Below are 27,841 nucleotides of genomic sequence, written 5' to 3' on the forward strand. Positions count from 1 at the left end.
TTTTGCCTCGTAATGTTTCGTTTTTCTTTTTTATTTGTTCTAGCGTTGAGCTCGAAGTAGAGTAGTTTGATGGTCCCGGTTGTGGATGAGGCTCTGGTTCAGATTGTAGTATACTGAATCTGTTTTTTGTTATGATTGCTGGAGGCGAGGTAGCTCTTACGGGCTTCATGTTTTTCATTTCTTTAGCCTTTTCTTCTTGGCTGGAGTGATAATCTATAACTGTGTTTCCTAGGATGTTTACTAGTCTTTTCGTCCTGGCAACCAGGTTTGGTTGTGGGTTGAGTTTCCGCGTCTTTTGAGCGGAAAGTCTTAAACTATTCTTGATTTTTTTGGCTGTTTTTTGTGTGATTATTTTTCTCTTGATGGCTTTTTTTATCGGGTCCACGGTGGGTTCCGTTTCGTTGCTTTTGGCTTCATTATCGGTAACTTCTATCTTTTTATACAATTTTATTTTGTCTTATTTTATTTTATTTTATTTTTATTCTTATTTGTATTTATAGAGATGATGTCAATGCAATATTTTTCACTTTTTGTCACTTATTCCTTCTACTTTAACGAATGTTTGTCTACTTTGACGCGCGTACTGAGAGGTCCGTCCTGCTCGGAGGTCTACAGTCAACTGACCACTTCTTTTTTCCTGAATATTAAGAGCAAGTAACAAAATTACTCACTTCAGCCAACTCTCATACCACGTTGAGTGCACTCGTTCTCGTCCGATCACGAAAGTTAAGCAACGTAGGGCACGGATAGTACTTAGATGGGTGACCGCTTGGGAACTCCGTGTGGTGTTGGCTTTTTTTAATTTTTTCCAATTCTTCCTACTTTTCTTAATAATTTATGGTCATGTACATCGTGTTAAAAATATACTTTTAGTATTACAGCGTATGTCAATGTCGTGGTTATTCGTTATACATTCAAGTACGCTTGTTTGAAAGTCAATAGACTATTGCTGAATCACGTACTACTTATAAATTGTTGTCTAGCACGTAAGTGTAATTTCATGTACATTATACACTAGTACTGTGCGCTATAATTCATGAACTGCACAATAGATTTAACGCACCAATTATCTATGCATCTATTACACTGATTCCTGCAGTAGTTTTTACTTTCCACACTCTATGGCCGCCGTTTGCACAAAACGGCTATTTATATTTATTCCAATTTTTATTCCACGGATGACGATGTAATAAATTTGTTAACATATAGCAAACTCGATACCGAATATTCATTACATACGTCTAATCCATTATGTCATTCGTGGTTTAAGTGAATATTTACTTTCACGTTAAAAAGACAAAGAAGGTGAAACCATACTAATTGCTGTACGTTCTGGTCGTTGTAAAAGATTTTGGATGGAAGAAACATAAACAGCTTGGTTTTCTTTTCCTAATCAAATCCAGTCTCTTTCTATGATAACGCAACGGATATCATAGAAAACAACGGATATAACATAGTTGATTAAATAAACCAGTAACACCATAAATTAATTATGCGCATAAAGTTCATATTACTTGTCTACCAACCAACCAACCAACCAACCAACCAACCAAACAGCACAAGTTATGTGATATAAATAACCTGCTGAGATAATCTTTCAAGCACGAGTCCAAAATCTACAATGGCACAACTTTTCTTCGAAACAGAGACGTCCAGCTGTTTTTTCTACAACCCGTTTTCACTATGAATTCAATGGAACACCGTTTGGCCTAAAAGGTGTAGCCACCTGAGTAAAATTTCATACATTTAGGTGGACGTATGCACATCGTTCATCTTCACGAACATTTATACGTAAAGTCACATACACGTATTGTCTTCATAGTTGTTCGAAAATCGTGTCTCCTTGGCGATGAATTACAGTAGAGTTTTGTACAGTAGTGAATTACTTAGAGAAGACAGCGCAAGCGAAACAGGAAAAGGTGTGAGAGTCGGCTTAATAAGATACATATCGGTCAAACAATGTCGGCCTTTTTCATCCAACGCTTGCATAAAATGCTAACAGTTATTCTTTTCGTAAAACAATATCAATTATTTATTAGCATACTATTTTTATAATCAATTCGTTATATTTTCTGTATGATTGATCGCAATTAATCGGTCGTCATTCCCGTTACTGGGGGGAAATCAACCTACAGGGGCCCTAGTGTTCCCTTTAACACGCCACTAAGTTCGACGGTTGAGTAGTGTAAAATGATCCGAATTCAATCGTCCATGAAAGAATACTAATTATCCATCAGTCAATGGTTAAACCTTATGTTTAATTTTTTTTAATTAAATTTTTACTGACTTTTTTGTGAGATTTTTCTGATTAAAATGAGGCCAAACACGATATAATTTATATCACATTTATATGTATATGTCGGAGATAAAAGGACACCGAAGCCTTCCCTTTGGAATTTGGGAAAACCCCTTAACACATTAATCTAGATTCTACTATAGCCGCAATTAAGCAATTGTCGTTATTCAATCCGATTGTATTTGTTCGAGATTTGTGATAATGAATTTGGGCTCGAGGCGACAATCAGTCGCCGAATGTAGCCGCGGTCAAGGGATGAACGCTTTCTCTAACAGAGGTATAGAGAAATTCTATAGCTCTCCTTAAAAGAAATAATTGTAGCGGCACTCGACAGTAAACATTCCAACGGTTTCTGTCCCGTGGCTCGCCACACGCAGACCCTATTCTCCGGCTAAGATGATTACCAGATGTCGATGCATCTCCACAGTACATGTTCAGCAAGCTTGAGAACCCGTTATAAATTTTAAGATTCAGTTTACTAAAGTCCTTCAAACAGACAAACAGTTTTTGTCCCAACTACGTGAAGATAGGGGAAATGTATTTTTTTCACGAACGACGCTTCCCACTAGCAACCTTCCCTCAAGGGCGGCTAGCATCCTTTTCTCGATACCAACATGGAAATTGACCAATTGACAGCAACGTCAATTTCCCTCACTTTCCGAACAAGGGCTTTTCTCGACGAATCCGATGACCTCGTGTCCTTAGACACACCCCATCACAGTTTTCCTCTGCAGCATCACCCTGACGGAAAGTCATTCTCTCTCGTGATGTCTCAGTAGCGAGTTACATAGTGTCTTTACGCTTGGTGAATATTCTACGTTTTAACAAAAAGTTAGTTTAGTAATACTTGTACCGTAGACAAGCAAGTTGAGTACAACTTGGACTTTGGAAGGAAGCGCATTTTGTTATTCCGCTGACCGCGGATTCGTTATTGAACGTAGGATTATTGTCATTAGCATCTCGAGTATCTAATTACTACGGCTACTTGTCAAATTCTGTAATAATCATATTTGTACTAGTAAATATCTTCTCTGTTACATAACAACAATGGCTAATACAAATGAAGATTCGTTACACGCACCTAACCCTAATCATAATGTGAACCCGAAATATATATGCCAGAAATAATATATATGTCGGAGATGAAAGGAAAGCCGAAGCCTTTCCTTGGAAATTTTGGGAATATCCTCTAGTACTTTAGTCTAGATTTTATTATAGCTGTAATTGTTTAAAATTTGTGATAGCGAGATTGGGTTCGAGGTGACAATTGGTCGCCGAACGTAGCCACGCTCACGAGATAAGCGTTTTGCCTAACGGAGGTCTGGAGTAGTTGTATGGGTTTTCCGAGAAGTGAGATTGTGGCGGCATGCGGCCTCGAGAGCGGGCGCTACGAAACTAAAGGAAGGATTAACAAGGCGAGGGCAACTAATAAATCCAATCAGTATAAAAAAAAATAATAAATGAAACCAGCTAACGGATTGAACGAGTTACGAACCAAACAAATAAACCGGGAAATAAGAATAACTACAAAAGGGGAAATAATTGAAACACCAGATATGCATGTATATATAAATATATTTTAATCAATCAACTTGGAGAGTTACATATAAATATAAACATATATGCTAGACATGTAATGAACTAGTAAATACTAGAGTTAATGCTTATAATACTATGCAACAAATACAATATTATCAATTTATGAAATATAAGTATATACGAAGTTAAGACTTAATAATCAAACGAATACATAAAACATACAATATTGTATTATTAAAGAAATAAAAGTTACATTGTCAGAAACATATATATATGTGTGCGCATTCTATTAAACAGATACATACTTGAAACTAGCCTACGTTCCGGTAAAGAATTATAAAATAAGAACTATGTTACGAAACATGCATGTCTGTATATATACATATATAAATTATATTAATGTATGCTCTTTCTACATTATTGATTCAAATCAACAATCTAAGATACATACTTAAAACTAGCCTACGTTCCGGTAAAGAGTTATAAAATAAGAACTACGCTACGAAACATGCATGTCTCTATACAAACATATAAAAATCTATATTCTAAACTACTACTAATCTATGTGCATTCTACAATCTAAGATACATATTTAAAACTAGCCTACATGCCGGTAAAACATTATAAAATAAGAATTTGATTATGAAACATGCATGTCTCTATATAAACATATAAATAATCTATTTTTCTAAACTACTACTAATCTATGTGCATTCTACAATCTAAGATACATACTTAAAACTAGCCTACATACCGGTAAAACATTATAAAATAAGAATTTGATTATGAAACATGCATGTCTCTATATAAACATATAAATAATCTATTTTTCTAAACTAAAACTACTATTAATAATCTACAAAAGAAATAGAACACACAACGCAACACTTGGGACTAAGCGACAACCTGTCGATAGCTCAAACGCTCAAAATAATTAACACCGCAACGATTCGAGGAATTGCATACAGAAATTCTATCATCAAACACAATTATGTAAACACACATTAAACGCACAATAATCTAGAAACAAAACCTTCAATACTATGTTGTCACAATACAAGATATATATGTATATATGAAATCAAATGATTGACACATAACCTCAAATACACAACACTATATCACTAAAGAATCTGAATGAAAATCACTTTGCCAGAAATATATACATATATACGTGTGCGTGTGCGTGTGCGTGTTCTATCTTATTAAAAGAAATTAATATAAAACAAATAATTAACATTTCATTTCGTATGAACACTATACGGGCAAGAGAAATAGGCATATAAATACGTATATACATATATATATATATGTACGTGTGAGTGCATATGTTTTATATTATCGAATGCTCTATAAAATAAACTACTCGAAACAATAAATAACGCGATCAAAGAATTACAAAACATTAGCTATACTGAAGTAACACACAACATAAACATATATATATACGTATATTCACACGAGATATACTACTGTCACTTTAAAATAATGTTAATAAATAAATGTTCTGATTGCGGTAGAATAAGGAAAAACGAGCGACAGACGAAAATTTACTTCGATATCAAACAAAACTAAAGACCCGCCACTAAAACTTTACTGATGACATTTATGAGCAGCCATGTTGGATTTATACGCGTCATGGCGACAGGAATATTAGGGATTAATGGAAGTCAGGCGCGAGAAACAAATCATGAAAACACATTGTTAACACTTTTCGAGTAAAAATAGCAGGGTACCATACTTTAGAAGATGCGTATCGTCAAGCCGTTAAAGCAACACACGAATTGAGACAAATAACCGACAGAACGCGACCCCATCGACCGACACCCTCGAACTATTACAGACGCGATAACGCATGTCCCTCGAACACTAATAACAATATCAGAAACAACCGCCAAGATCGAAGATCAGTACCTCCATCGCAGAATTTTCCGAATACTAATAGACAAAATATCATGTGTAACTATTGTAAAAAACCCGGACATTTAGTGAAGGACTGTTACAAATTTAAAGCCCGAGTAGACGCCGGATTAATCGTACCCTACGCTTCGAGACCGTCGGGAAACCAAACACGTCCTTCGGGAGAATGGGGCGAGCCACGAGGGAACGATACGCCGAATCGCCCGAGAGTACAAGCGGCAATCAGACGACCGGCGCCGACGGCAACAAACAGGACGAGGGCAGCCACCCACGCGAGATCAACTCCACCACCCATAACGAGAGACGGAGCGAACGCAATGCCGACTATAAGATCGAACGAACAGCCACTAAATACTGTGGGGGAGTCATCCCACAACCAAACAAGGCCACAGACAGAGAATCCAGAATCTCAAGACAAAAGGGAAAGAGCGAAGCACAAGCAACCGGCGAAGGAAAATCATCAAGAGTTGAATTCAGATTCGGAAGGCGACCTCTCCGAATTATTTCAGTAAAATTTAACGATTCTCCAACGACCCCAACTGCACGAATAGTTTCCCCAAATCTAAAAACCAAGACGAGTTTATTGTTAGACTCTGGATCGGAAATCAATATTATCAAGAAACCTGCTTTACCCGATTCAGCCATCATCGACGAGAAAGAATCAATTGAAGTGCGAGGAATTACGGCAACGAGCCTGGTCTCCCTAGGGCAGACGGTAATACAGGTCGCGGGCCATCCGGTTATTTTTCACGTAGTCGATGATTCATTACTAATCGATCAAGACGGAATCTTAGGATCCGAATTTTTTGCAGGTTGTAAAGCTCGTTTAGATTATGAAGAAAAACATATCAAATGGGGAAATATTTATATTCCCTTCGACACTAAGGAGAAAATAATTATACCGAAGCGAAGTTCAATAACGTGTTCAATTAATATCGCTAATCCAGAGATAAAAGAGGGATTTATTCCAAGAATCGAGCCGAGCAAGGGAATCTATTTCGGAAATGCAGTTGTGAGGAATCATAAAGGAAAAGGCTATATAAGAGTAATAAATACTACTTCAAGAGATTACGAATTTACAACACCGACGATGGTAATTAAGCAATTTGAAAATCCCTCCCCGCTTCCTAGGACAGCGTGTAATACAGTTTTAAAATCGAAGGAAAGTAGATACGAAAAAATAAATGAGTTACTACGACTCGAACACTTGAACGAAGAAGAAAAGGAAAATGTAAAAAAAATTGATTCGTAACAATCAAGATAGATTTCATATTCCAAGAGATACATTGGAGGCAACTGAAGTTCTGGAACATAGAATAATTACCACAGATAATATACCAATTAATACCAAACAGTATCGATATCCGCCAATACATCGAGAAGAGATAAATCGACAGATTCAAGAATTGCTAGATACGGACGTAGTGGAACCATCAATATCTCCATATAACTCCCCGTTATGGATTGTGCCCAAAAAACCCGATTCGCAAGGAAATAAACGCTGGAGATTAGTTATCGATTATAGAAAATTGAACGATAAAACGATTGGCGATGCCTTCCCATTACCCAACATCACAGAAATATTGGATCAATTAGGAAGTGCAAAATATTTTTCCACGTTTGACTTAGCATCAGGCTTTCACCAGATCCGTATGTCGCAAGAGGACGCCCACAAAACGGCATTTTCGACACCATACGGACATTTTCAATTCAAAAGAATGCCCTTTGGATTAAAAAATGCCCCAGCAACATTTCAACGTTTAATGAACTCGGTATTATCGGGTCTGCAAGGAATAGAACTATTCGTCTATCTGGATGACATAGTGATTTATTCCAGATCTCTCCAGGAACACGAAATTAAATTTAATAAATTAATGGAAAGACCGAGGACAGCCAAATTACGATTACAACCCGATAAGTGTGAATTTTTACGGCATGAGGTGAATTATTTGGGACATATAATTAGTGAGGATGGCGTGAAACCCGATCCAAAAAAGGTCGAAGCCGTATCAAAATTTCCACGACCAAAGAAGGCGAAAAATATCAAACAATTTCTGGGACTAGCAGGATATTACAGAAGATTTATACCCGATTTCTCCAAGGTCGCGAAACCATTGACACAACTATTAAAGAAAGATACTCCCTTCAAATGGACGGAAAATCAAGAAGATGCATTCAATAATTTAAAAACAGCGTTAATGACGAAACCCATTCTACAATATCCAGACTTTTCTAAACCTTTTAACCTTACCACAGACGCATCAGGATATGCAATAAGCGGTGTACTGAGTCAAGGGCCAATCGGAAAGGATTTGCCGATTGCGTATGCCTCAAGACTATTAAATTCCGCCGAACAAAACTACTCTACTGTCACGGTGGTCGTGAGAACGCAACGAAAGGATGGTTATGCCTCACATACCTTGGTCAGCAAAATGATGGCTAAGCAGTAATAGAAACTGACAAGAGTACCGCTAAACAAAACGAACTAATCGCTACCCTGATTGAACAATTTGAAAGCCTAACTCACGAGTTTAGAAGCTTTAGAAACAGCACCGATCAAAACATTAAAAACATAAAAGAATTTGCGGAAACTAGCGATAGAAATCGCTCTAAAGAAATACGCGATCTTGCAAAAACCATGGAAATAAAATACGACACCGAGACTGACCAGTCGCAAATAAACGCCCATTTAGAAACCGCTGCTGATAACGTAACGGATGACGAAACTGACGGACCGAACACGTCACAAAGACCACGAGCCGCATCTAGCCGCGCCGCGATTAAACCAATAAACAACTACAACGAAGATCGAGGGCTCGAGGCAGATAAGGCCATACGAACTGTCGAGACACTACGTGGTCAAGATGACGTAGGCGTTGAAGATTTCATCTTATCGGTCCGCAAAGCAAGAGCTAGGTGCAAGGCAAGTGACAGAGAGCTATTATTAGATCTCATACTGATCGAAAAGATTACCGACAACGCGAAACGAAACATACGATATCTAAAAATCAACTCGTTCGAAGACTTATATTCATGCTTAAGACAACACGTATTAACACCAACAACTATTAGCAACTGTAGGGACAAATTAAAGAATTTAAAACAAGGGGCAACAGAAAGTGTACAATCTTTTAACTCCAGATTCCGACAACAGCTAAACGAATTAAATTATGCAGTCCAAAACGAAAACCGCACACCAACAGAACGACGCGTAGCTATAGATATTGAAGAACGCGAAGCACTTAAAACATATTTGCTCAACTTACGATACGAGATAGGACAGATGGTGGTATCTAGCGATCCAAAGAACCTGAACCTTGCCCAACAACTAGCAGCTGATAGAGAACAATGGTTACGAGATGCAAATCGTGTTGCCAACCGCCCAAAGAATCAATCTCACAACATTACATTAGTATCCAAGCGAACTACTACCGATTCACAGCCACAAACTTTTGCTCAGCTACCTAGCCGACCATTAGACAACCGCATGAAACCGAAGTGTCCAAAGTGTTTACGAATTGGACACACAGCCGAAAAATGCTACTCTCGAAATTTTCCATTCGCCAGCCAAGGAAAGATTCCACCTCGAGTAAACCAAACAACGGAGAACCCAGAGGAAGCTTACCTCGAGTTAACTGCACCACCACCGGAAGATTACTATCAATCGTACTGCAACGAAGAGACGGAGGAAGAGCCAGATTCCTCATCGATACCGGAGCAGGAATCAACCTTATAAAAGAAAAAGCCTCACTAAACGTCCAAACTTCTAACCCAAAAACCTTCCTAATGGGAAGTGACAAACATACCACTAACAAAATTTGCAATTTAACCATGCTCAAGAAAAATCATCAATTCTACGTAGTCCCTAACAACTTTCCCCTAATCGAAGATGGAATAATCGGACTCCCATTCCTTACAAAGTATCAATACAGCGTCACTAACAATAAACTAACCTTAGACGAAATTATATTACCATTCCAGGAAACCGATAGCAAGATAAGACCAGGCGAAACTCTAATCTCAGCCCAATACATCGAAGGAAAGCCCACAACAGTATGTTTCATCGACACTGGTAAGCAAATCTGTCACATTACAAACGAAATAGAGAAACCCGATAAACTAAGCCAAATTAATAAATTCGCACAAATAATACGTACCAAACATATTGATCCAGAACTTCGAGAACCCCTTGAGAAAATCCTCATCAATTACTTAGACGTTTTTAATATGGAAACAGACTCATTACCATGTACCAACTTGACAGAACATACAATCACACTCAAGACAGACAAACCTATAAACATCAAATCTTATAGACCGCCCGAATGTCATAAAAAGGAAATCGAGACTCAAATCAACGACATGTTAGACAAACAAATCATAGAACCATCGGACAGTCCATATAACGCACCAATTTGGGTAGTTCCAAAAAAATTAGATGCATCAGGCAAACAAAAATGGAGAATCGTTATAGATTTTAGAAAATTAAACGAGCAAACAGACCAAGACGCGTATCCTTTACCAAATTCGGACGAAATACTCGAGCACTTAGGCAAAGCTAAATTTTTCTCGGCCCTAGACCTCTCGTCAGGATTTCACCAGATACCTATGGAGCAAAATTCCAAAAAATATACTGCATTCTCAACCCCACAAGGTCACTTCCACTATAATCGCATGCCCTTCGGCCTTAAAAACGCACCGGCGACGTTTCAACGTATGATGGATACCGCGCTACGGGGGTTAATAGGAAATAACTGTTTCGTATACCTGGATGACATTATAATATTCGGGAGCACCATCCAAGAACATAACCGAAATCTAGCCATTATACTAGACAGACTACAAAATTTAGGATTAAAAATACAACCGGACAAATGCGAATTTTTGAAACCGGAATTAGAATACTTAGGACACGTAGTAACAAAGGAAGGAGTAAAACCTAATCCCAAAAAGATTCAAGCCGTGAAAGACTTTAAAACACCAAAGACCGCGACCCACATAAAGTCATTCTTAGGACTCGTTGGATACTATAGAAAATTTATACGTAATTTTTCTAAAATCGCAAAACCATTGACAGATCTCACAAAAAAGGACACTCCATTCTACTGGACCGATAGACAACAACTTGCATTTGACACACTAAAACAAAAACTCTGCGAAGCCCCTGTACTACAATATCCAGACTTTGACAAAACATTCACATTAACAACAGACGCAAGTAACGAAGGGTTAGGAGCAATACTCTCCCAAGACGGACATCCATGCTGTTATATATCCCGAACTTTGAACCCTCCTGAAAAGAATTGTTCCACAACCGAGAAAGAGTTATTAGCAATAGTATGGTCAATCAAAAGACTAAGACAATACCTACTTGGTAGAAAATTTAAAATTCAAAGCGATCATCAAGCCTTGAAATGGTTAAAGAATGTTAAAGACCCCTCATCGAGACTCATGCGATGGCGTTTGAGACTCGAGGAGTACGATTATGAAATCGAATACAAAAAAGGAAAAGAAAATACAGCTGCAGATGCTCTATCCCGATTGTATCCTATCACTAATGAAGAAATCCAACCCAATGTAGAAAACCCGGACTATTATGACGAGTATATAGACTGGAAAATCAATATCACCCCAGCTCCGATAACCCAAAAACCTAACAGACCACACTTTAAACAAATTACAAAGACCGAACTGGGAGACTTTAACGAACAGCATTGGTTGCGTCAATTAACCAAACACTTTATTAAACACCGAACCGGACGCTTACAAATAGGAATAAACGACAATAGCTTCAGCACGTTAGAAAAGGTAAATATTCAACTCATGCTAACGTTTCTAACAACTAGATTCCCTCAAATTAAATTAATATTTGGACAAGATCCGCCAGTAGACTACGATAACGAACAAAAACAAACGATACTACGCGAAAATCATAACGAATTAGTAGGACACTTAGGTATACACCGCACCGTGAAACGAATACAAGAGCACCATCACTGGACAAACCTAGAACAAGACGTTACAGAATTCATACAAAACTGCGAAACCTGCCAACGAGAAAAGCTAAATCGTATCAGGGCCAAGGAACAACCTATGATAACTGACACACCCCTTAATCCTAATGACAAAATCGCAATGGACATATTCGGACCTCTCACCAAAACCAAACGGGGCAATCAGTTTATCCTGTCTATCCAAGATCAATTAACCAAATATCTCATCCTCATACCCTTAAAAGACCAAACAGCCAACTCAATCATTAACGAACTTTTGGATCACTATGTGTACATATTTTCCGCACCAAAAAGTATTCTGACGGACATGGGACGAAATTTCGTATGTAAATTGATGGACACATTTGAAAGGGCTTTCAAAATCCGACACATAAAAACCACTTCTTTCCATCCACAATCTAACGGATCCCTTGAACGAACGCATGCCGTAGTAAAGGACCTTATTCGAACTTGTACGACCGACCGACAGAACGACTGGGATGAAAACTTAAAATTAATATGCATGGGATATAATACTTCAGTACATGAGACGACCGGACATACCCCATTCGAACTAACATTTGGACGACAAGCTAACATGCCATCCTCAATATCAACCACTCCTAGCCTAACCAGAGAACAATTGTTTAACCTCTGGAAAAATCGACACAACGCCTATATAGCTAAAGCAAGACGAGTTACCGAATCTAACAAAAAGCGATACCAGAGGGATCAAATGCGAAAAATTATTAAAACACAGACGATATTCCGAGTAAAAGATAAAGTATGGGTACATAACGATCACAAAACTAACAAGCTAGACCACGAATGGCTAGGACCTGCAGAAATCCTCTCATCCAATCCACCCACCTATCTTATCGAATATTCCAACGGTCACACGCAAAGAATCCACGGTAACAGGCTAAAACCCTACCTTTCAGGAAGAAGACCATAATATGGATCATCATAACACTCGAGTACATTAGAAGCGATCTAGAAGTAAAACCATTGAATTACGCCAACATATTCCTGGAACACATTGACAATTGCTATCTGTACAACGAACAAATAGATATCACCCTTATAGTAGGCCTTAACGATCCAATTGACCAAGTTAATAGATTACAACGCGTAATAGATTTAATAGACCGTCAATGTAAACCACCTTGCGCTTACATACCAGAAATAAGCAGCCTAAAATTTAAGTACAGAAATCTTCAAAACCTGACTCGGCAACTCAAATTATTATTGCGTTATAAAAGCAAACGCGGATTGCTCAATGTCATAGGCTCAGTATCCAAAACTTTATTCGGAACTCTCGACGAAAACGATTTAGAACTCATTAACAAGAACATCGATACATTATTTGATTCCAACAATAAAATAAAAACAATTCTTAGTAACCAAACAGCACTCATCAAACGCGTGCTAGACAATACCAAAACAAATCAACTTGAAAACTTAGCCAACGATATACACAAGATTGAAAACCACAATGAAAAAAACGAAATATTAGTCTCCCTATTAATTCAAACCGAATCTACCATATCAGAACTCCATATAAACATCGACGAAATTTTTAACACTGTTATGTTAGGGAAACAAGGAATCATAAACCCACAACAATTCTTAAAAACACTTGACCAAATAACGAGACAAAACTTTATGACTAACCATATCGAACCTTCAGTTCAAAACTTTCAACTAATTCTAGATCTAAGCAAACTAAAGGTATGGATAAGAGATAACAAACTTATATATACAATAACTGTGCCGCTTTTGGAAAACAATGAATGGAAAATAACTAAAATTTACCCGATACCTTCCAAACAAAACTCTGTATTCATTGCGCCTGTAATAGAAACTGATTTGATACTAACCGACTCAGAACAATACACCTTTGTCGATAGTCACTACTTAAACAAATATTGTAAACGAACGGCAATCATCCACATTTGTAAAAGAACTCAACCGAGTCACAATAGAATCAATTCACCTGAATGCAGATCAGAATTAATTACTAATCGACAGACGGTCAAAACTTGCCCGACTGCTGTCTTCAAGCTGGAAGAATTGACGTTCGTACCTTTGCAGACGGAAAACCATTATATTATTATTCCTGCGAAAAATGTACAAATCGACGTGTTATGTAAGACACATAAAATCCTAGAAATTAGACAACCAAGCTTAATTAGCAGTAAAACCGGGTGCATAATCACATACGATCATAATATTATGAAAATAGGATGATCACATAAAAATATCTCTTACGAAACCAAATTTAAGAATAGCATATACAGCTTCGAAGAAACAGATGTTCCAATATTAGAGAAAATATTAGAAACAGCTCCAAAAGTAACTCACAATTTTAACCAATATAAAGCCAACCTCGACACATTACAAACACAAATCAGTACCCTGCAATTTGAGCGACGCATAAATTCATTGAAGAAATATGGCATATCCACACTACAAATATTAGGAATCATAGCCCTAGGACTAGGAACAATATATGTAATGTACAAATGTAAACTTTTCGAATGTCTACGCCGATCATTTCCTAAAAATGTACGTATCAAAATACTCTGCCCTACCGCTCGCGTAAACAGGATCGATCAAACATCAACAGTACCAAGGACGGTCACCTTCCAAAATATCACCGAAGACGAAGATGAGGGGATCATTCAACTTAGAAGCCCCACCAGAGCCTTACGCTTTAGCGGAGCAAAGCGAAGCTAAGGAGGGGGGAATGTCACGGTGGTCGTGAGAACGCAACGAAAGGATGGTTATGCCTCACATACCTTGGTCAGCAAAATGATGGCTAAGCAGTAATAGAAACCCTATGTGACCGGCATCCAGCGATAGCCCCTCCACAGGAGCCGGGTCCTTGATATAAAAAAGTACCTCTCGAGTCGTTGTAAGAACATTCTTTTCTGTGCTGTTTGACCATTCTGTATTGTTACTGTGTCAGTGTTCAATAAATTTTCTAATAACAATCAAAATTTAAGTACGAATTTCTCACCTTGCGTGCGGAACGTGAAATTACCCCGAATCGACGTGACACTACCATAGAAAAGGAGTGGCTGGCAATTGTTTACAGCGCAATGCACTTCCGACCGTATCTTTACGGAAGAAAGTTTACTATCGTAACCGATCATAAACCTTTAGTGTGGATGCATTCTATCAAAGATCCTACTTCCAGAATTTGGAAATGGAAATTAAAATTATCGGACTTTGAATTTGATATTGTATACAAAGAAGGCAGAGCGAACGTAAACGCAGACGCAGGAACCTTCCAGAAGTATGTTTACCAATCAGAAAGAGAGAGGAAGTCTCACCGATTCGCTATCCTGTCCCAAAAAGATTCGAAATAGACACGTCAACGGAAGACTCTCCCGTATTCGAAGCCAAACCACGCGTCTTGCCTCAACCCAGTGATTCCAAAAACCAAGGAAAGGGTTTTACCCGAAAACATTTTACAATAGAAGAAACCCCCATAAAATATTTAGACCAAGCACTAACAGAAATCAATGTAAGTACAGACAGAGAAATAACCAATCGAGAAAAGGAAGACACGGACACGACAAGCGAAAAAGAAACCTCCACTGTAGTTCCAGAACTAATTCAACAACAAGAAAAGGACACGAGACCTACGATAATTGCGGAACTAAAAATTTCGGAAACCCGAGACTCAATTGCAAGAGTAAGTGACCATAAAGTAGTATTTATAGATATACACGGCAAACCGATAGATAAAGGAGCCTTAGAAATGAAGGAAACGGGAAAATTGCCTCGTTATGAAGATTTAATGTTAGAAAAAGCAAGATTGAATTACGATTCCGGAAAATACATTGTATCCCTACCGATAAAGGAAAATAGAAATATTCCAATAACACCAGACAATTTATTAAACTCGCTAAGATCTCTATTAGACGTAGTAAATGAAAAACAGTTAACTTCGTTTAGCATTAGCAAAGGAAACTTGGAGGAAATACCCTGGCGATATACAATCAGAAAATTAAAGGGAATATTTATGGAAAAAACCTTATCCATCACCATTTGCACTGGAGAAGTAATTACTCCACCTGTGGAAGCGCGGAACAACATAATACGAGAAAAACATGAATCAAGCGTAGCAGGACACAAAGGAATTACCAAAACTTATCAAAGAATACGACAACACTACTATTGGGAAAATATGAAAAAGGAAATTCAAGATTACGTAAGAACATGTAAGGAATGTCAATTAAAGAAACTCACAAGAATAAAAGCAAAACAACCAATGGTACTTACAGACACACCGGGTAAAGCATTCGATAAAATTAGTATGGATATTGTAGGACCATTACCAAAAACTCAAAAGGGAAATGAATATATATTAACCATCCAAGATTTATTAACAAAATACTCAATTGGGATTCCACTAGGAGGAATCTGTTCAGCCGAGATAGCGGACGCTTTTGTAAAGCGATTTATTTGTCGTTTCGGATCACCGAGAGCTATTCTCACTGATCAAGGAACGAACTTTACATCCTCACTAATGAAGAAAGTAGCAAAGAGATTCCGCATCAAACAATACACCACGACGGCATATCATCCACAAAGTAACGGTTCAATCGAAAGATCTCACCACGTACTGATTGAATATCTCAAATTATACATTGAAAATTCCAGAAATTGGGACGAATGGGTAGAATTAGCTATGTTTTCTTATAATACCTCTGTACACGAAGGAACGAAATTCTCCCCGCACGAATTAGTTTTTGGACATTTAGCCAGAGAACCTACTGGTGAAGTAATAATCGAAGAGAACATGGAACCAACATACGCAGAATATCTCGAAGACCTGTTCGATAAAATTAACACCGTACAACGAATGGCAAGAGAAAATTTAATAAAATCCAAACTAAGATCAAAAGAATATTACGACCGACGAATCAACCCCCAGGATTTTAAAGTAGGAGATTCGATATATTTACTAAAAGAACCCAGTAAAGGAAAATTCTCCGATCAATATACTGGACCATATAAAGTGCTAGAAATCCTGCAGAACCAAAACGTCAAGATTGAAGTAAAAGGGATTCCGCGAACAGTGCACTTAAACAAGCTAAAACTAGCGCATAATCGAAATAAACAATGAATAAAGTGATTTCAGTGGGCAACGTAGTGCAGTAGTGTATGTTGTAGTGCTGTTTGTCGAATAATACAGATATCGAACACCTAAAAGGAAAAAGGGAAAATTATTATATGTGTTTCAATTATTGCTTAAATATAAAACGTGTTAACTCAATGAACAATTAACTAGTGAAAGTGAAAGTTACCTTGTGAACAAGTGATCAACATACAAGAAAGTGTACGTGCAAGTATAGGTTATGGATCGTTGTTCGTGGAACATAATGTATGACAGCTACCTAAAATAAATGAATAAATTAGTCTCAATTGTCTCAGTGCAAAATACGAGGTTACTAAGTGTTATAACTATATTGTGGATAAATCAAAAGGAAGTGTGACACTGTTCGTGGAATAATACAGATAGCGAAAACCTAAAAAAGAAAAAAAAAAGGAAAATTATCATGTGTACTCCAATTATTGTTTGAATATACAACGTGTTGATTCAATAAAATTAAAAGAGTGAAAGTGAAAGTTACCTTGTGAACAAGTAATCATCATACGAGAAGGTTTACGTGCAAAATAGGTTATGGATCTCTGTTTGCGAAACACCATGTACAACAGCCAGCTGAAAAATAAATGAACTAATTAACTTCAATTGCCTTAATGCAAAATACAACAGTACTAAATGTTATAACAATACTGTGGAAGCATTGCACTGTTCATCGAACAACACAGATGGCGGAAACCTCAAAAGAAAAGAAGCTTATTACAAGTGCTCCAATTACTGTTTGAATGGGAAACGAGCTAGTTCAACGAATAACGAAAACAGTGAAAGTGCAACTTACCTCGTGAACAATCAATCACCATACAAGGAAGTGTACATGCATGGATTTCGCAGATTAACAAGAAGAAATAAAATAGCTGATAAATATAGAAAGTGGTTAGAAAATAATTAAGATAGATTAATTGAAAGTAAAAGGATATTTTATTATGTATTAATCTATGTAGCATTGTTATATTATTATATCTAACATGTAGAAGTGGATTTTGTAATGCACAATAGCGGTCGCACACACAATGCATTATACACATATTAAATTAAATGAATTAAACAGTACCTTTATAGCCACAGATATAAGACGATTGAAGACAACCGTAGTAAGTATCCAAGGCTTATCGAAGAATCGGATGATGTTGTGGGAATGATCTAGGTAAGTGATGCAGCATCGAAAGAGTAGAATCTGAAGAATTACAGACAATGTTAATCTAACAAATAGATTTTAATCACTAATAAAGAAACTAATTCATATCATACACAAAATAATAGCAAATAGCAAGTACAAGGAATAATAAATTAATAGAAAAGAATGAGAAAGGTCAATAAACACAGAAGTAGGTTAGAAATTAATCAAGATAGACTAACTAAATATTAACAACATGACTGAACTCGGTGCAAAAGAATAAAGTTACGCTACACAAAATATCTGGTAACACAATACACAAAAAACATTAACTAAATTAAACAAGACTTATATAAATGCAAGTCACGTATAATCAAAACAATGACTATCGAAATTCGATAACAATACAATCCATGCTATCACATTAAGGTAGCACACGGTATTGACACACACAATATCATGAAACACAAAACAATATTACAAAAACATTACTAAGTAAAATTATAGTGATTAACAATTAATTAACTATTTCAACGACACGCTACTGTTGACATTAAACCAACGCCATACCAAAGATACACGCGAGCGGCCATGTTGAAAAATTCGTCGCGCTCACATCCAAATAATAGCCAATAGAATGTAATACAGCATCGTAATAGTTATGTTAGGTACTAATAAAAAAAAAAAAAAAACAACAACAAAAAAAAGGGGAGAGAGTTAAGGAAAATACATATAATAAATAACAACTAACATAATCATAACATATTATATATATTATATTATATACAGAGATACAGTAATCATACAAGGAACAGGTCCGAATGAAACATATATATATAAAAAAAAAAAAAGAAAAAAAAATATATAATATATATATTAACTATTTTTGTATGTGTGTATAGAACTGATGGCGAATTCATCAACCATTCTCTGAACGACGGATGAAAGAACATGTAGATGTTGTCCAGACGTTTCACGAGGAATCCAGAGAGCATTTTGAATCTCTGCAGAAAATCCTTCCATGCATGTTCGTTTACAAAAATCTGACAGACATCGAAAGAATTTTTTTTTAGTCCAAGGAATAGCAATCCGTACCGTAGAACTGTAAAGCACCTGTACGCCACTCACGAAATCAAATACTTTCGCTATCCACCTGTAAACAAATGACATTTATAACTGTGCATATAACTTTCACCTAATGTTTAACAATATATACATACACGCATGTTGTAAAGTAGGCAATATCTATTGATAATCTAAGTGACTCGTAAAATAAGTCGTCATATTTACCATTGCACGCACATATATATATATATATATATATATATAATTATATTGAATATATATATATATATATATATATATTCAAAGACAAGCTATAATTGTAATAAAAAAAAAAATAATAAAAAAAAAACAACACACAAAAAAAACATATAAACTTTTTTTTTATATATTAATAATAATAATAAAAGGTTATTCTTATTTCTAATAAACCCGAGAGTAAGAAACGATTTAATAAATTGTTGATAGGAAGATGAACTGCCTAGTCATCGTACTCACCCTCATCAAAATAACACACGGCCTGGTAGGATATGACTGCAATGGCAACCACCTCAATGTTACCACTATCTCTCTAAACTCCATCGGGGACTGCAGCATACAGCCTACATTGACTGAAACCCAAGATATTTATATACAATTACTTCAACTCTCAGAATTTGAATTTACCAATGTAAGGCAATGCAAGGTGCAAATAACTCGAATTGTATATTACTGTGGCATGCACTCTCACACGTCGGCAGTGCATAACGGATTCGCCGAATACCTCCATGAAACAACCGCCCAACAATGCGCAAGGATGCACCAAGACGGCACGTTTTCACTCGGACCACAAAACCTTATAGTTGGCCTAAAGGATAATGCAACAGAAACAAGGTCGCTTGTCCTAGCCGGCAAGCTAACAGACGACGGCAGCTGCCAGGGAACACAGTATGTAGAGCCATACGGGAGCTGGGAAAAGGTCGTCGTACAAGCAACAGTGAGGATAAGTTTAAAATCAGCAGTCGTGCCAGTACGGATCGAGGAGAACAAAATTCTACTGAAATCAGGAACGGTATGTACCTTTAGCGAAGGAAACTGTCTAGACGCTGAAGACGGATACACTTATTGGCAACCACAACCACCCTCACCATGCAAATTTGATCAGTACGATGTGCTATATGAAGGAATTGCTACAAAGATCCAAGAAATAAAAACCAACAGAGAATCAGCACAACCAGTTTACGCACTAACAACGCAGGAAGTAACATTTGCACTGACTAAAACCGGAGAACAGCCACTGTGTGGATATACCCTACTATCCACCGAACATCCCAAATTGTTCCTGTTAGAAACAACAAGAGGAAATACGTTCATCTCCAAAAGAAAGACAGCAGTCGAAAACTTGGACATATTCGCATACGTCAACTCAAAATTCATTTACGTAGAGAAACATATTAAACGACAAATGACAACATTGTACCATGATATATTGACACAAAGATGTACCACGCAGAAGAAACTAATAGAGAATGCTTTAAGCTTAGCAATCTTACTGCCCGATGAATTTGCATATACCATAACCAAAACCCCAGGACACATGGCCCTGATCGCAGGAGAAGCAGTCCACATAGTCAAATGCATTCCGGTACAAGTAAAGGTACGACATACAACAGAATGTTACTCGGAGCTACCCGTTTGGCAAGGGAATCGCACCGCATTTTTAACGCCAAAAACACACATTCTAACGCAACACGGAAACCACAGAGAATGTAGCGCGGTATTACCTACACTATACAATATCGACGGACTCTGGCACAAATTCGTACCAAAACCCATGGAAACAATTGCACCACAGGAATTCCGCCCGGATGTACGTCAAACGTGGCAATATTCAGCACCATCGTCGTTGGCCACGAGCGGAATATACACCCAAAAGGACCTTGATGCACTTCGGGACCACGTCATGTTCCCGGCAGAAAAATCTGCAGTTTTGAACACATTGGCCAGAGGAGCAACAGGAAAAACAATCGTCCCTGGAACAGTAAACATTCTGGGAATGATGGACGAAAACACATTAACGACAATAGCAAAAAATACCATATCAAGCTTATGGATTGGTTTCATGGAATTTGGAACCGTCAGTGCAGCAATATTTGGAATACTTGTAATATTTAAACTAATCAAGACGATAATAGATATAGCCATACATGGATACCAGTTACGTGAAACTTAGGGATGTGGAATCGCCCTATTAGGAGCAATATGCGGCTCAGTTACCCACCTGCTACTATACCTCAAAAGAAAACGAAATATCGATGATCAAACAGCACAACCTCAAGGGATATCGATAACACCGGTAGTCACTCAACAACCAACGCCATCTACATCCGCCTTGAGCGAACTCAGAGACACCATCAGTCAAATTCCCTTTGGAAATTTGAACTCCAAGGGCGGGGGTGTCACGTCCCGCGCTCCGCACGCGCCGTAACGAGAACAAGAAAACTATCCCATGCAAAACGCGCGAATAAAGATTTGAATGCACAAACGAACACACGGCGCTACGAAACTAAAGGAAGGATTAACAAGGCGAGGGCAACTAATAAATCCAATCAGTATAAAAAAAAATAATAAATGAAACCAGCTAACGGATTGAACGAGTTACGAATCAAACAAATAAACCGGGAAATAAGAATAACTACAAAAGGGGAAATAATTGAAACACCAGATATACATGTATATATAAATATATTTTAATCAATCAACTTGGAGAGTTACATATAAATATAAACATATATGCTAGACATGTAATGAACTAGTAAATACTAGAGTTAATGCTTATAATACTATGCAACAAATACAATATTATCAATTTGTTACGACCGTTCGAGGAAAACGCGTCAGCGAGAGGCGTAAATTCTCGCTACGATTCGGTGAATCGACGCCGCGAAGTAGTCGTTCCCCTGTTTCGATTAAGATAACAGAGGTGGTTAAATGAATATGACACAGTAGTAAGTTATATTTCACCGTTTATTCCAACAACTTATAACGAAGACAGTTACGCTGATGCGTATGTACGAGATGAGCGAGTGACTGATCTGCGGGTGTGTATACCCGGTGGAAGGATGTTGACCGTTCGAAGGATGTAAAATCAGTACTGTACTGGGAGACGATGATGTGTCGGAGGAAAGCTAAGGATGGGTGTGTCTAGCGCACGGGACCATCGGATTTGTTGGTGCCGATGTTATTTAGGAGAGTGAGGGAATAGGCTTCGTTTCTAATTGGTTAAACGAAGGATCTTAACCGCCCTCGAGAAAAAGTAGTTAGTGGGAGGACAATTGCAGCGTACGTGCGAAAAACCAACTTTCCTTAGTTAAGCCGTGGTAGACAATAGTCTTTGGAAATTCTTCCGAACCAGATGTTTGTTTTGTTTGAAGGACCTTTCCTAGGAAATCTATGAGATTTATGGAAGGTCCTTGAAACTATGGAGGATACGCTGCGAGTATCCGAAGACATCTGCTGGTTGCCACATTGCCCGCGGTGTGTGACCTCGGCTAGGTAAAGTGTTCCGCGACGTAACACAATTTATGAAATATAAGTATATACGAAGTTAAGACTTATTAATCAAACGAATACATAAAACATACAATAATGTATTATTAAAGAAATAAAAGTTACATTGTCAGAAACATATATATATGTGTGCGCATTCTATTAAACAGATACATACTTGAAACTAGCCTACGTTCCGGTAAAGAATTATAAATTAAGAACTACATTACGAAACATGCATGTCTGTATATATACATATATAAATTATATTAATGTATGCTCTTTCTACATTATTGATTCAAATCAACAATCTAAGATACATACTTAAAACTAGCCTACGTTCCGGTAAAGAGTTATAAAATAAGAACTACGCTACGAAACATGCATGTCTCTATACAAACATATAAAAATCTATATTCTAAACTACTACTAATCTATGTGCATTCTACAATCTAAGATACATATTTAAAACTAGCCTACTTGCCGGTAAAACATTATAAAATAAGAATTTGATTATGAAACATGCATGTCTCTATATAAACATATAAATAATCTATTTTTCTAAACTAAAACTACTATTAATAATCTACAAAAGAAATAGAACACACAACGCAACACTTGGGACTAAGCGACAACCTGTCGATAGCCCAAACGCTCAAAATAATTAACACCGCAACGATTCGAGGAATTGCATACAGAAATTCTATCATCAAACACAATTATGTAAACACATATTAAACGCACAATAATCTAGAAACAAAACCTTCAATACTATGTTGTCACAATACAAGATATATATGTATATATGAAATCAAATGATTGACACATAACCTCAAATACACAACACTATATCACTAAAGAATCTGAATGAAAATCACTTTGCCAGAAATATATACATATATACGTGTGCGTGTGCGTGTTCTATCTTATTAAAAGAAATTAATATAAAACAAATAATTAACATTTCATTTCGTATGAACACTATACGGGCAAGAGAAATAGGCATATAAATACGTATATACATATATATATGTCGGAGATGAAATGAAAACCGGAGCCTTCCCTATGCAATTTTGAGGAAGCCTTTTAATGCTTTAGCCCAGATCTTATCATAACTGTAATTAAGTAATTGTCATCTGTAATTGTTTGACATTTGTGAAAAGCGAAAGTGGGTTCGAGGTGACAACTGGTCGCTGAACGTAGCCACGGTCACGGGATAAACGTTTTGCCTGACGAAGGTGTGGATCGGTTGTATTGTTCTCCCTAGAAATCACATAGAATTGTACTTTAGAGATGTCGATATAATGGGACACACGTTGTATGAGGAATCAATCTCCAGACAGAAACTGCCTAGCAACGGCGTTTGGATCTTTCTCGATGTTTCCAAGGAGTATATAACAAACTTCTGACAGATATTGCCTAGCAACAACGATTGGAACCTTCTCGATGTTTCCAGCGAGAATATAACAAACAAAATGCAGTCGGATTACGAAAAAGATTTTATTCAGAGAGGCATTCGTGTGATCGCCTTGGAAAGTGATACATCGAGTAATTTTTCCGAGTGATTCGGCAAACGTATTTTTTTTGTGTTATAAAATTGTTTAAAGTTTTCCCGTTGACCGTGGATTCGTTTGAACCCCGGATCATTGTTTATAGCGTAAATTAAATTCAATATTTGTAAATTTATCAATCGTTAATTTTCATTATTCGTTAAATTAGTAAATCGTAAGATATATTATTCGTTTCTTTTATTGTTCGATAAAACTTATTATTCTTTAATCTAATTAATAATTTAATTTATCATTTGTTAATCAATCATATCATTTATAAAAATTCATTATTCATAATATTTGTAAAACCTTGTTTATTCGTGTAAATATATTCTCTGTTTTGTAAAACAATGGCTAATTCAAACGAAGAATCGTTGCGCGCCTTAAATCTTAATGTTAACCCGACATATATATGTACGTGTGAGTGCATATGTTTATATTATCGAATGCTCTATAAAATAAACTACTCGAAACAATAAATAACGCGATCAAAGAATTACAAAACATTAGCTATACTGAAGTAACACACAACATAAACATATATATATACGTATATTCACACGAGATATACTACTGTCACTTTAAAATAATGTTAATAAATAAATGTTCTGATTGCGGTAGAATAAGGAAAAACGAGCGACAGACGAAAATTTACTTCGATATCAAACAAAACTAAAGACCCGCCACTAAAACTTTACTGATGACATTTATGAGCAGCCATGTTGGATTTATACGCGTCATGGCGACAGGAATATTAGGGATTAATGGAAGTCAGGCGCGAGAAACAAATCATGAAAACACATTGTTAACACTTTTCTTTAATAAATTTTGTGCGCAACTACAAATGTATAAAAAATATATATATATATATATATGTCGGAGATGAAAGGAAAGCCGAAGCCTTTCCTTGGAAATTTTGGGAACATCCTCTAGTACCTTAGCCTAGATTTTATTATAGTTGTAATTGCTTAAGATTTGTAATAAGCGAGATTGGGTTCGAGGTGACAATCGGTCGCTGAACGTAGCCACGGTCACGGGATGGATGTTTTATCTAACGGAGGTCTGGAGTGGTTGTATGTGTTTTCCGAGAAATGTGGTTGTGGCGGCATGCGGCCTCGAGAGCGGGCCTAGCCACGTGTGATGTTGCCTCGGCAATGGGACATACATTGTATTAGTAATCAAAACTCCAGGCAGAAACTGCCTAGCAACGGCGTTTGGAACCTTCTCGATGCTTCCAAACGGGTATAGAAAACAAAATGCAATCGTACAGGGAGAAAAATCTCCACGAGGCTGGCATTCTTGCGATTGCCTTGGAGAGTGATACATCGAGCATTTTCGACGATCGCATTTGCGTCTAAGTTAGTTTCGCTTAGTAAGGAGTTATCCCGGTGACCGTGGATTCGTTTGAACTCAAACATTGCTAATAGTATTATTTAATTTAATTATTCGTAGATCGTATTATTCATTAGGCTTAGTGTTTGTTAGACTTATTACTAGTTGTACCTATTATTTGTTAAGCTTAGTGATAGACCTGTATATACGTGTAAATAAAATCTCGGCTTTGTGAAACGATGGCTAGTCCACATGAAGAGTCGTCGCGCGCCCAAAATTCGAATCGTGATCCGATATATGTATTGGAAAAGCAAGTGGAGGAGCTGAAGAGAGAAATGAAAGAGGGAAGGGAAAGAAGGGAAAGAAGGGAAAGAGAGACAGACAGAGAGAAAGGAGAGTGGGAATGGGAAAAGAAAGAATTATTGGGTAGAATCAGAAGAATTGGAGAGGATCAGGGCAGGACAGAGAGAGAGAGGAAAGAAGAAGAAACATAGTAATCAAGGGAGTGGACTGGAACGAAGGAAGCAATGAAGAGACAGTAAAGGAGTTCATAAACGAAAAAATGAGGATAGGGGCAGAAGTAGAAAAAGCACATATGATAAAGGTGGGGTGGGGGGGGGGCAAGAACACAATAATAGTGGCAACGATGAAATCAATGGAGGAAAAAATAAGGATAATGAAGGAGAAAAGCAAATGGGAAAAGGGTGTATACATGGACGATGATCTGACAAAAAAAGAAAGGGATGGGAAGCAACACATAAGAAGGGTAGCCAGAGAAAGAATGGAACAAGGCGAATATGTAAGGACAGGATACAAGAAACTAACAATAGAGAACAAATGGTACAGGTGGAACGAAAACGGAGAGAGGCTGGAGGAAGAAAGAAAGAGAGGGGAAGGAAAATGAAAAAAGAGGAACAGGAGGGGGGACTACAATGGGGATGAAAACGTGCTTCTGAAATGTAGCAGGGCTAATAAGTAAGGACAAAAGAGAAAAGTTAAAATATAGACTACCCAAAGAATTCGACTGGAAATGCAGGGCAGCAATGACAGTAAGGAAAAAAGGAAGAGCAAAGGGAAGAATAACAACGGGTATAAATAAAAACCTAAGAGAAATAGGATATAAAGGAATTAGTGATAATATAGTTGGAAGAAAAATAATATACAATTACAAGACGTATAGGATAATGATGGTTTATAATCAAGATACATAAGGGACATGGAAAAAAATAGAGGAAAGAGTAGACGGAAGAGAAGAGGAAGTGGTGATCATCGGCGGAGACTGGAACGCATGAACGGGAGAAGAGGGAGGGTCGATAAACGAGGACGTAGGGAAAGAAAAAAACAGACGATCAAAAGACAAGACAATAAACATGGAAGGAAGAACACTGCTAAAGATAATCAATGGCAGCGATAAAGAAGGAGAGGAGCGGACCTATATTGGCGAGAGAGGAAACTCAGTAATAGACTATGTGATTGGCAATCAGGAGGCGACAGAAGAAATAATTTACATGAAAATAGGAAAAAGAACAGAGTCAGGCCACATGCCGTTAGAAATAGAAATAGGGGGGGGGGGGACGGAATTACAAAGAAAATGAGGAAAAGGAAGAAGAAGAGAAGGAGAAGAGGGAATGGACAAACAAAAGTGTGGAAAAATACTTGGACGAATGTAAAGACTGGACCTGCAACGGAAGAACAGTAGCGGAAATGTGGACAGAAATCAACAAGAAGATAAACGAAGCAATGCAAAAGAAGAAAGTAAAGATAAGGAATAGAAAGAGAGGAAAAGAGAGATGAGAAGGAAGGTGACAAAGTTTATGAAAGGAAAATACAGTAGAGAAGCTCTTATGGAGGAAAAAAGGCATTCAAATAGAGGTGCAAACAAAGAAAGGAAAGATACGAAGAAGAAGAAATGGTGAAAATCAAGAAGATCAAAACAGAACAAGAAGCGTGGAAATACATAAATAAATACAGAAGAAGAAGAGAGAATATAGATGAAGATTTTATGAAATAAGCGAGGAAGAGTGGAAAAATCATTTTATGGAAATTTTAGAAGGAACAGAGCACAAAGAGGGCAGGAAAAAAGAGGAGCATCGAGCAGAAGAGAAAATAATGGAGGAGAGAGAAGATAATATATAGAGAAGGAAGAGGTGATATAGAAACTAAGAAACTTGAAGGAGAAGTATGCACCGAAGGAAGTGGGTGAAGCGTTATGGGCTCTGTTAAGGAAAATATGGAATGGGGTGGGGATACCAGAAGATTGGAAAAAAGGAGCAAATATGTCCGATATATAAAAAGAGGGACAAGAGAGCAGGGAAGGGTTACAGAAAA

At 37.2% G+C, this 27,841-nt stretch overlaps 1 protein-coding gene and 1 non-coding gene across 2 annotated transcripts in view; one reads left to right on the forward strand and one right to left on the reverse strand.

Annotated features, from left to right (window-relative positions):
* LOC143304175 (uncharacterized) overlaps window positions 1-17,604 on the reverse strand; it is a 112,086-nt gene extending 94,482 nt beyond the window's left edge. Inside the window, exons 1-2 of the mRNA XM_076626544.1 lie at window positions 17,561-17,604; window positions 17,397-17,485 (exon numbers count right to left, since the gene is read on the reverse strand). Coding sequence (XP_076482659.1) covers window positions 17,397-17,485; window positions 17,561-17,583 — 112 coding nt within the window. The 5' untranslated portion in view covers window positions 17,584-17,604. The remainder of the gene's footprint in view (window positions 1-17,396; window positions 17,486-17,560) is intronic.
* LOC117163026 (5S ribosomal RNA) lies at window positions 676-794 on the forward strand. Its single transcript, XR_004465399.1, has one exon. It is a non-coding gene; the product is annotated as a 5S ribosomal RNA (ribosomal RNA).
* Window positions 17,605-27,841: the final 10,237 nt, after the last annotated feature.

The sequence above is a fragment of the Bombus vancouverensis genome, unplaced genomic scaffold (assembly GCF_051014615.1).
Source record: "Bombus vancouverensis nearcticus unplaced genomic scaffold, iyBomVanc1_principal scaffold0025, whole genome shotgun sequence".
Lineage (NCBI taxonomy): Eukaryota > Metazoa > Arthropoda > Insecta > Hymenoptera > Apidae > Bombus > Bombus vancouverensis.